Source organism: Gekko japonicus, unplaced genomic scaffold (assembly GCF_001447785.1).
Source record: "Gekko japonicus isolate JY-2015 unplaced genomic scaffold, Gekko_japonicus_V1.1 scaffold181, whole genome shotgun sequence".
NCBI classification, from domain to species: Eukaryota; Metazoa; Chordata; class Lepidosauria; order Squamata; family Gekkonidae; genus Gekko; species Gekko japonicus.
In genome coordinates this window covers 852,727-864,768 of record NW_015171507.1, presented here as the reverse complement: position 1 = coordinate 864,768, position 12,042 = coordinate 852,727, and the positions used below count along the sequence as shown (strand labels likewise).

At 47.0% G+C, this 12,042-nt stretch overlaps 1 protein-coding gene across 1 annotated transcript in view; it reads right to left on the bottom strand.

The window, feature by feature from the left end:
• Positions 1-6,298: 6,298 nt before the first annotated feature.
• LOC107117216 (filamin-interacting protein FAM101A-like) overlaps positions 6,299-12,042 on the bottom strand; it is a 34,516-nt gene continuing 28,772 nt past the window's right edge. The window contains exon 3 of the mRNA XM_015419295.1: positions 6,299-6,918. Coding sequence (XP_015274781.1) covers positions 6,585-6,918 — 334 coding nt within the window. The 3' untranslated portion in view covers positions 6,299-6,584. The remainder of the gene's footprint in view (positions 6,919-12,042) is intronic.

The window sequence follows — 12,042 nt, the reverse complement described above, 5'->3', positions numbered from 1 at the left end:
TTTTGCTTCTTATCCTGTTTACCTTGTTTGTTGTCAAAACCCAGGGCTTTTTTGTAGCAGGAACTCCTTTGCATGTTAGGCCACACACCCCCAATGTAGCCAATCCGAATGAGTCTCTGCTGTTGGGTGTGGCCTGTTATGCTAATGCGTTCCTGCTGGGCGTGGCCAACTTGGGAGCCAGCCGGAACTCCGTTCCTGTGCGTTCCTGCCCCAAAATAGCCCTGTCTAAATGTCACATAATGGTCGTCCTCATTAGCACCACGGTTCATAGAGATGTTATACTGTCATAGCTTTTTGGTGTTGTTTTTTTAAAAATGGGGATAGGCGCAAAGACGCTGATTGGGTTTGCACAGGCGTAGTGCCGCTAAGAAAATAAAGTGAAATGATTCTTTTCGATCTCTGCTCCCTCTCCATCCAAAATTAACCTCCAAAACTGGCAACAATAAGTGGAAGTCATGTTTCAAAGACACTACGTACGGAAGTTGAGCGGCTGACCTCTTCCACAGTGGCCGCTCTCCTGTAGAGAATTTTTTTTAACAGTTCTAGCTGCTCTTGTAGGAAGGAGCCAGTGTGGTGAACATGCTTGGCATGTAGAAGGTCGCAGATCAAGGGGAATTTCACATTACCAGTCTTCTCCCGGTTTCAAGCCGGGAGTCTTCCGTTTCCAGATGAACCGGTACAGGGCTGCCGTTTCACACACGGCTTGCCCCTACCGGAAAGGAGCCGATTCACAAGCGGTTTGGCATTTCACACTGGCACCGCTTTGTTTTCCCGCTGTTTTCTTCCCGCGCGGGTGAGCGATTTTTTTTTTTAAAGGTTCGGCTTATAGCGATATATCGATATATCGCTATACCAGAACCTCAAATGGTCGCAATAACGATCCCATTGGAATGCGACTCCTTAGAGGTTCCGGAATAGCGATATATCGATATATCGCTATAAGCCGAACGTTCAAAAAAAAAAAGCCCGCGCGGGCGAAAAAAGGCGGGAAAGAAGCGTATCGGAACCGGGAGAGGGAACGGAAAACTCCTTGGAAGCGGTTGACAGGTAAATCACTTCCCTCCCGGTTCCTATACGGAACAGAGACTTTTGTGTGTGAAATGGCAGTCAGGTCCCGGTAGGGAACCGATTCTCAACCGGGTTCTGTCTGAAATGACAGACCAGAACCCGGTTGAGAATCGGTTCCCTACCGGGAGATAGCGCCTGTCTGAAATTCCCCCAAGTTCTGGACATCTCTAGATTAAAAAAGCTCTCTGGACATGTGGCTGAGAAAGTTACTTTTTTGCCCAAGACCTTAGACAGCCACAGCCCGCCAAAATTCAGAATACTGAGATAGAGGAACCCGGCGGTCAGACACCATATAAATCATTTGTATGTTCACCCACAGACTCGTGCACATAACTTCCGCGGACTGCGGCCCATTTTGGTAAAAGTTTGCACTTTCCAAAATTATTTTAAAAAAACCAAAAGCTTTAGAATGAAAGGATTTCAATCACATAGGTAGGTTTCAGCATGACAAAGGATAGCAAGGCGTGAGACTTTCATATAACTACTTTTTAAAAGCTACGTTTCTTTTACTCAGGTTCAATGGCTGGTGATCTCCAGGAGTAAAAATAAATATATAAAGATCTGTCACTTTCAAAAATATAACATCCCACTGAAAAGAAAGGAAGACGGGACTAGTTCCCTTAAATGTACACAATACATTCTGGATAAGGGTTAATTTTGCGGTTGGGAAAATTAGTAGTAACACTAAATACAGCACAGACTTCGGCCTTCTGCCCTACACAAAGCTTGGTTCTTATCCAGAATATTCTTCTGAATTTGACATGGGGGGTGGGGGGAGGCTATCAGAATCGCACTCTTGCTAAAGTCAACAAAAATGCAGGTTTTGTTGAAAACAAGCGGTCAGGAAAACTTCACCATTCTCCTACTCCTTACCCAATTTTTGGCTGTGAGGTAAATGTAAAAATGTGAGGTAAAATTCTCCACACACTACTTCCCAGGATGTTATAAAGTGTGAACAAAGACAACCGCTTACCACAGGACTGTTCACAAGATACACTGGGGGAGAGTGAGCACGCGTACACGGGGGGAGCTACACCTACGGTAGTAGCCTTAAACTACAGGCATTCAATAAAATTTGTGAATATACCTTAACACACCATCGGAATCCTGCATTAACAGGGAGTCCAAAATATGTCTTTACCTCTGTGCATGTGGACTCCGTTCACAAGTTTCACCAAAGGGATTGAGTATGTGCAGTTCCCTTTCTCCCTCCCTCCCAATGCTCCCCAGATGTATCTTGTGAACAGTTCTGTGCTGTATAAATATCACTTAGAAAACTTCTTCTCGACATCTTCCTATACACAGGAGAAATTTATCATTCCCATGTCCCTCATTCCCCATACTCACTCATGCCAAATTTCTCGCCTACGGCCATACCACCCTGAACACGCCCGATCTCGTCTGATCTCGGAAGCTAAGCAGGGTCAGGCCTGGTTAGTACTTGGATGGGAGACCGCCTGGGAATACCGGGTGCTGTAGGCCAGATTTCTCATGTGAGGTAAATTTGTACATGTGAGGTAAAATTCTCCTCATCACTTAGCAGGATGTTACACGAGGTGCATTTTATCATTTCCGTGTCCCTCATTCCCCACACAGAGACCGATTTTACACAAGAGCTGCGCCGCCGGGAAAATCGGGCGAAGCCGCGGGTCAAAATGCGGCCACGCGGCTTCGAGTGGGAAATTGACCAATAGAAGCAGGGCAAAGGGAGGCGCGACCACGGCGCAGCTCTTGTGTGAAATCGGTCACACTCATGCCAGATTTCTGATGTGAGGTAAATTTACACATGTAAGGTGAAATTCTCCTAATTACACAGCAGGATGTTACGCAAGGCAAACTCAGACAAATATTTGCCAAATAGTCAGTTCACTAGGGGTAGGCAATGGTCCTGTGTGGTGGAGTGGATGTTACCACTCCCCAACTTCCTCATCGGATACAAAAGAGGAGTCAAACTCCTACATAATGGAGTCTAGTTCACACCAAAAAGACAAGATCTATGAATCCAGGTGTGGAACTGCGTGACTGAAAGCGCCCCGATGCTTAAAAACAAACCCAAACTCTGCACATAAAAATCACCAAAGGATGATATAGACAAGTGACTTACTAAGGTGTTATTTACATAACGCAAGATGGTTCACAAATTACCCCGGGGAGAGCTGGGAATGCGATTGTGCCTGCTTGTCCCACATCTATATGCATTCAGTGTAACTTCTGAACACAACCTGGGTGCACAGAAATATACATATGTAACATTCTTGCCAGCATTCACCATGTAGCGATTCCCTCCCCTTCCCTTAAACCCTATGGGTTTCTACCCACAGACTGGATTGCAACAATCCCCAGAACAGCATTACTGTCTCTTCTGCTGTTTGTGTGAACAACATCTCAGATGAGCGAGTGATACACACGAAAGCAATGGTAAGTTGCTACCTGTAAAACTGTTGTCTGTATTCAACCCTGATAGATAAGTTGGAAGAGCCATCATTGCAACTAATTTACGGCAACCCCGAAGTGTTTTCGAGGCAAGACACCTACAGAGGTGGTCTGCATAGCATAGCAACCCTCTGCGTAGCAATTCTTGGTGGTCTCCCATCCCTACACTAAACAAGACTGACCCTCCTGAGATCTGATTATATCAGGCCAGCCTGGGCCATCCAGGTCAGGACATGACAAAGTTACAACTTGCTAAATTACTGCTTGTATTTACTCAATAGTGTCAGTCCTCTATCCTTAACTATGATGTGTGTATACATATTATGTACCCCTGACCTGGAACTGAAACCAAAGGCATCTTTACCAACACATTTAAAAGACTTGTCAAAAGACTGTGAGGAATTTCACATTACCCTTTTTAAGCTGGTTTGAAGCTGTTTTTGATCTGTTGTGGAGTAAGCCGGTATAGGGCTGCCATTTCACACATGGCTTTCCCCTGCCAGTAAACAGCTGTATCTGAAGCGGTTTGCCATTTCAGACTGTACTGCTTTTTCCCGTTTTTCATCCGCGCGGGTGATCTCTGGCTTTTTTTTAACGTTTGCTTTAGAGTGCTATAGCGCTATTACACAACACTCCAGGCATTCCAATGGGGTTGCTATAACGCTGCTTTGCTATAGCGCTATAGCGCTCTAAAGCGCACGTGTCCCCCCCCCCAAAAAAAGCTGGAGATCGCCCACGCGGGCAAAAAATGGCGGGAAAAAGCGTTTCAAAAAAAAAAGCTGGAGATCGCCCACGCGATCCACTACTTGGAAGTGGTTTACAGGTAAAACAGTTTCGCCCCGTTTCCTGAATGGGACAGAAGTATTTGTGTGTGAAAGTACAAATATATTCTGGTAGGGAACCGGTTCTAAAATGGTTCTGTCTGAAATGTCAGACCAGAAACTGTTTGGGAACCATTCCTGAACCGGAATATATCGCCTGTCTGAAATTCCTCAATGTCTTCCATCGGAGGTTTTGTCTGTTAGGGTTTTTTTTAGGAACAACCTGGAGTTGTGTTTGGCCTAGGACCAAGGATCATCAATACAATAAGTTCATGGCATCTGTCCTGACATATGGAACTAAGGCCTCCCTTGGTTTTCTTAAGCCCTGTTCACAAGTTGCACATATTGCATGTACCATCCGTAGGCAGTGTACACTTGCTTGTTCTGTACACATGCAATGAGTAATTCTCATGTTACATTCCATGCATGTACAGCTAAACATGCGATTGAAACCACACAGTTACCAGGTACAGGACCCTGGTTTTATTTCTAAATTGAACACACATTGGCTCTTTCCTAACAACAGATGTATGCATGTACAGGCAGGACGTACATGCGTTCATTGTCACTTGTGTACAGAGTTTTAGTCTTGGAAGCAAGCAAAAGCAGTCTGGCCAGAGTGGGTTGGATTGTGGGGACATGACCTAGGAACGTTCCCTTTGTCACACAGATATTTTCATCCGTGGTTTTCATCCTATATTTAAGAAATCATTCAGTTAAGTTTCTGAATTTACAATTGACAAGCTTTATGAGGAATCTGGCTGGATCCTCTCTAAGCTACATATGAGGGATTGAATTCGCCTGTGGACCGGATTTTACCAAAACAGTTGGGATCTACATGACTCTAGGGATATGTGAAAATTCCCTACTTATCCTCAAGGATATTACTTGCTTTCTCATGAACCAGCATCAGTGTTCCAAACATTTTTGCAGATATGCAATTCCTGCCATAGTCAGTTCTCCAGTTTCTGGGTCATGGTTGCGAATTACATACACAGTTGGCTTTAAATGTATGTTGCTCTCCATTCAGAAACACAATCTTTCTTATTGGTATAACGGGAGATCAAACAATTGTTGCATGCTGGATCTGCAGTTGGCTTAATCGGTTACCATTCCCTGTTCAAAAGCACAATCTTCCTAGGCAGTATAACAGCAACTGAACCATTGCTGTGAACGATGCGCATTATTTCCTTTAATTGCGCTCCATGTGTAACTAAGCCACAACTTTCAAGTCCCTTCCCCCTTTCCTGCATTTTCATACACTCTCTTCCTGCCCTATCCATTTACCTCAGGCTAGGTTTGTGACACTACAAGTCCAAGCAAATCCAGTTTCCCCCACCTCCTCATGTTCCCACAGAACCAAGCTCTGCATTCGGGAAACCCTGCTGTGAGTTTTACAGTCCTTTATCACAAAGCATTTTTTTTTAAAAACCCTTTGGTCCTATACACTGCTATTAAAAGCTGCTGGTTTACAATTATTTAGAGCAAATGATTGTCGAAAACACAGCCTCCTGCAGGAACGAGCTCACCTGAAAACTCTGACCCTATACAACATTACACTTAGCTTTCCAAGATTGTCTTATGTGTCACAGCTACCCTAGAAAAAGAATCCCGTTCTTGGCTTTTTCTAAGTATGCAGTTATTTCCTAAGGCAAACATAGACAGCTGGTTCCTGATTCGGCGACACCTCAACAACTGCACAAAAACGTCCATTTCCCTATCCCTTATCACATCCATGGCCAGTTATTTATGGGTCAACCATGACCATGGCCATCCTAACCAGGATGCGACCAATGTTCCGTATGGCTCACCACGATGTCTCTGATGTCTTGAGTCAGTGAAACTGTTGTCTCTGACGTAACCATCCTCTCCAAGGAAATGCTTGGGACATCTTACACACTACGGAGAGGCCTTCACAAGAGTATAAGAACAGCACTTTTTAAGGCACCTGAAGGATTTTAAGATTGCATTTAAGTGTGAACTGAACAGAGCGGATTCACAGTGAGAAGAATCAAAAACCCCAGCCCTTAGCCGCTTTGAATACGAAGACAAATCTCTCCTTTGGCTTCTTCTCAGAGCGGGGGGTGGGTGGGTGATCGAACTGTGTACCGCCAAGGCCATGTGTAAAAATTAATGGCCCTGGCTGGTGGCGAACAGAGGGCCTCAGCCAAAGACTGGCAGTCTTGAAAGGGCTTTGCCTCCACTGCAGGCCTAAGCCTTACGTTTTGGTTACGAGCTCCCCCTGGCAGGCGGAATACTGTTTTAAAGGTTCCCCGTGTAGATGAGGCAGGGGCTGCTCTCCTCGCAGAGCTCTAGCTGCACGCTCGAGGCAAACCAGCGCTTGGCACATCCCAGGCTATAGTTGAGAGTGGTCCGGTAAATGTTCTTTGCGTGTTTGGGGAAGATGATCGTTGTGCTCTGGAACCGGAGGGGCTTCTGGCGTGGCTCGAAGATCAGCTGAGACTTGTAGTTCCGCCACGTACAATTGGGGGCAGCGATGACGGTCTCGCTGTAGGTGGTGACCGTGGGGATCGGGCAGTAGAATATGTCGTCCTTGTAATGTCGCTCGGAGCCATATTTTACCTCAGAGTTGCACCTATGCACATACACAAAGCGGCACAAAGTCACATGAAGGCATGCTTTTCCGTGTTCACTGTTACGTTTTAAGTCCTAACCCATCCCATCTCTTTGGCAGGTAATGTATAAAAGACATCCAATCAAAAACATAAATTAACACATGAAACTGCCTTACTGAGTGACACTGTAGGTCTATCAATGTCAGTCTTGTCTACCCTGACCAGTACCTGTTCTCCAGGGTCCCAGACAGAGGACTTTCAATCCATCACCTTAACTGGAGGTACCAAACCTGGAACTTTCTAAATGCTCAGACACACTGCTCACACAAATCATTCTCATGCTACTCCCATGCACATAGTGTAAACTCAATACAGCCGGCTACTCCTTTTTCTTGCTAAAGACTTTCCCACCGATCAGCACAAGCCTTATCTACTCTGGGTGCTGACAGGTTTTTTAAACTCCTGAGAAGTTGGAATGTTTTTAAGCATTCCATAGCACTTCAACAAGTAAGTCAATGGCTAGGGAGGACTTATTCCAATCAACTGATGCTAGAGCTTGTGCAGTGAATAAATCCAGAGGTTTTTAAGACTGCAGCTTTTTTTTACCTGTATGGGTTTTTTTTTGTTTTTATTATCTGGTTTGGGGTTTAAACTGGCAAAACTTCTGTGTCTTAGTCTCCATTAATACATTACAAAGCCCTCCAGGTTTGTTTTCGCATTCTCAAACTGACCCACGGAGCTGTAATTGGCTCCACTGTAAAAATCACTTTACTTACGACACATAAATTTTGCAACAGAGCTCATAGGAGTTCCATGAGGCAGTTTAAGAACACAAAAACAGCAGTGGGGGAGGCTACAGCCATTCCTCCCTGCAGGCCGTGGTGCGCAAACAGACATGAGCTGGTGTGCGTCCAGAAGGCGCAAAATTCCTATCACACATGTGAGACAAAGTCCTTGTGTTATTCACTATCAAACACAAGGGCTGTGTGGTTAAGGTAAAGGTGGCCCCTTGTACGTTTCCCCAGGACTGTAATAGGTTTTCTAAAAGTTACCTCCACAAGTCCCCCAAATCGATACCTTAGACGCATCTCGGTTAAGTTTATGCACACGTTTTTATTGCACACCCAGTGTGCAGCAGCATCCTTGACAGACCGTGAAAGCCAGCCCGGCCTTCAAAGAATCTGGAAGATGCAACGCCCCTCGCTGCCAGGTTGCCGCTGGGGTTTTGCATGGTTTGCTGCTTCCAGATCTTTGAGGCGCAACCAGCAGCAGCTGAGGAATTTGCAGCTCTGTGTATAAAAAGATTAAACGCTGGGTGTGGCGCACAGCCTTTGCCAACACCCTGGAGGAGGCTTGGCCCGCAGAGCGGCACACACGTAACACAATCTGCTTTAATGAGTTTTGCACAGCTGGGTTCGAGGGCCAGCAAGCCGTTTGGTGCAAAGAACAGAAGCCTTCGACGGCAATTGGAAAAACATCCTTGCTAGTTATTGCTTGACTATTTGAGATTTCTCAGGGTACACATGAACACATGGAAGCTGCCTTTGGCAGAATCAGACTCTTGGTCCATCAGGGTCAGCATTGTCTAGTCAGACAGGCAGCGGCTGTCTCAGGCAGAAGTCTTTCACATCACCTACAGCCTGGTCCTTTAAACTGGAGATGCCGGGGATTGAACCTGGGACCTACTGAGAGCCAAGCAGAGGCTTAGCCACTGAGTCACGATCCTTCCACCTTTCCAAAATGGTGCATGGGTCCTGTTTACATTGCGCTGGGAAACTGTAATGGCACTTTGATATTAGTAACGGCTACCCATCGTGCTTCTTTGGATAGCACAGTATTGTATTAACACATGGAATTCCCTGCCACAGGAGGTGGCGGCGGCTACAAGCACTGACTGCTTCAAGAGGGAGTTGGATAAACATATGGAGCAGAGGTCCATCAGTGGCTATTAGCCACGAGGTATAGGTAGGAACTCTTGGTCTGGGGCAAGGGATGCTCTGTATTCTTGGTGCTGGGGGGTGGGGCAACAGTGGGAGGGCTTCTAGTGTCCTGGCCCCACTGCTGGACCTCCTGATGGCACCTGGTGTTTTTGGCCACTGTGTGATACAGAGTGTTAGACTGGATGGGCCACTGGCCTGATCCAACATTGGCTTCTCTTATGTTCTTATGCCATTCCAAACTAGGGATGGGCAAAACCCTAGTGAGGGAGTTTACAATTGTTATCAAAACTCTTTTGCTCCCCTTGGAACATCCTTGATTTGGGGAGGGTGTGTGTGTCTCCAAGCTGAAAACTTCCAAATTCAACTTAAAATTTCCAGGCAAGATTTGGTGGCAATGTCACATCAGTCCAGCAGCTGATGGATCAACCCTGATACAGGGTAAGAGTCAGACGCTGCTGCTGCTGCTGCCGCTACCTTGGCTGTGATCACACAGGAAGTTTGGCCCGACACACCCACTCCTCCCCTCCGAATCAAATGGGCGCAGTCAGACAGCCATATCTGTCAGGTTCCCCAGCCATACGTATCCCATCACAGGATGACTTGGAGCCGCATTAAAAAGGCACCACATCACAAGTGGTGTTTTGGGTTCCCCCCGCAGTCATTGCGCACGGCCGGATGTCTGAACGCGGGGGAGTGTGCGCAGAACAGATTTGGCAGTCTGAACCCGTAGATCCATTCTGCCACTAGGGAGGTGGTTTTTTTTTTAATTGCCTCTGTGCACATGAGCGTGCAAGCACATGAGCACACATGTGCGCGCATGTGTGCATTATGCACGTGCATGAATTTTGGAAAACCCTTTGCAGTGCGCTCCATGGCTGAGGCGCTGCAATAATGGGGATGCTTTACCACAGGAGGTCTCCATGGGTAACCTGCAGCAGGGTGTGTTGTGTGGCTGACATGCCCCACAACACTTTAAACCGGTTCAATTAGAGGCGGCACCATATCGCGCCAAGCCACCAGTGTGACCACGGCCCTTGTAAATGCTAGGTTTGGAGGGGCCCAGGCCAGAAAGAGAGCAGACAGACCCGACTGCAGCGCTTCCAGGAACATCAGCCCCCCGAAAGGCGGAAGAAGGAGGAGGGCAAGTGTGCCCCTTAACGCACAGAGAACCAAACCAGTGGGGTGTGAATTGAGAAGATGAGGCGGATGAACAACTTCTAGGAGAACAAACTTAGAGTCCAGTGGCACCTTTAAGACCAACAAGGTTTTATTCAAGGTATGAGTTTTGTGGGTCTTAAAGGCGCCACTGGACTCTAAGTTTGTTCCCCTGCTTCAGACTAACACGGCTCACCACCTGGATCTAACTTCTCGGAGAGTCTTCTCCGACCGCATGGAACGAAGCATTCGGGGAAGTGGTGGGACTGACCATCCCCTTGCCACGTGGAAGAGGAGAGGAAGGGAAATTCAGGATCCCGGAATCTCTGTTTTGGTGATGCTCACGGACAGCGCAGCAGCCTGATAGGCCAGCCTCACTGATCTCATCAGACCTTGGAAGGTAAGCATGGTTCGTATGTGGATGGGAGACCACCAAGGTAGACAGAGGTTGCTATGCAGAGGCAGGCAATGGAAAACCACCTCTACCCATCTCTTGCCTTGAAAACCCAACAGTCCTGGGGTCATCATGAGCAGTGTTCCCTCTAAGCTGAGTTAGTGTGAGCTAGCTCAACAGTTTTTTAGCCTCCGGCTACACATTTTTGTCTTAGCTCAGGGAGGATGGTGCCAGAGCCAACTAATTTATGCAGTAGCCGAATCGCTCGCTCACAGCTTTAATGTCAGCAGCTCACAAAGCAGAATAATTGCTCACGAGACTCCACAGCTTAGAGGGAACAATGATCATGAGCAATGTTCCCTCTAAGCTGAGTTAGTGTGAGCTAGCTCACATTTTTTTAACCTCCGGCTCACAGATTTTGGTCTTAGCTCAGGAAGGATGGTTCCAAAGCAAACTGATTTATGCAGCAGACAAATCGCTCGCTCACAACTTTAATGCTGGTAGCTCACAAAGCAGAATTTTTGCTCACAAGACTCCACAGCTTAGAGGGAACATTGATCATGAGTTGGCCACAACTCAACAGAATGCAATTATTATTAGTGAGGAAACTTTGAGGACCCGTGGCTTACCATGGTTTCAAGGCCTAGGCCCAGGAGGTATCTATCTGAAGGGATCAAAGTCAGCTCTTGCTGTATTAATTTCTACCCCAACTGAGAATCCCAGAGAGGTGCGCATGGAGGAGATTATCCCTGTGAGACAAGTTTGGGCCTGATGGTGTGTTTTTAGACCAAGATCTCCCAGCAAGTTTCATTATTACGCATGGGATGGAGAAGGTAGAGAAAGGAGTACTTTTCTCCCTGTCTCACAATACAAGAACTTGTGGGCACTCCATGAAATTAATAAGCAGTAGGCTTAGAATAGATAGAAGGGAGTACTCCTTCACCCAAACAGTAATTAGCATGTGGAATTCTCTGCTGCAGGAACTGGTGGCAGCTACAAGCATAGACAGCTTCAAAAAAGGGATTGGATAAACCTGTGGAGGAGAGGCCCATCAGTGGCTTTAAGCCACAAGGTATAGATGGAACACTCTGTCTTGAGCAGTGATGCTCTGTCTACTTGGTGCTTGGGGGGGGGGGCAGCAGTGGGAGGGCTTCTGGAGTTCTGGCCCCAGTGGTGGACCTGCTGATGGCACCTGGGTTTTGGCCACTGTATGACACAGAGTGTTGGACTGGATGGGCCTGAGCTAACATGGTTTCGCTTATGTTCTTATGTCTGGGGCAGTGATGCTCTGTGTTCTTGGTGCTTGGGGGGGGGGCAACAGTGGGAGGGCTTCTGGAGTTCTGGCCCCACTGGTGGACCTCCTGAAGGCCCCTGGGTTTTGGCCACTGTATGACACAGAGTGTTGAACTGGATGGGCCATTGGCCTAAGCTAAGAAGGCTGTGCTTATGTTCTTATGTCTGGGGCAGTGATGCTCTGTCTTCTTGGTGCTTGGGGGGGGCAACAGTGGGAGGGCTTCTGGAGTTCTGGCCCCAGTGGTGGACCTCCTGAAGGCCCCTGGCCACTGTATGACACAGAGTGTTGGACTGGATGGGCCATTGGTCTAAGCTAACATGGCTGTGCTTATGTTCTTATGTCTGGGGCAGTGATGCTCTGT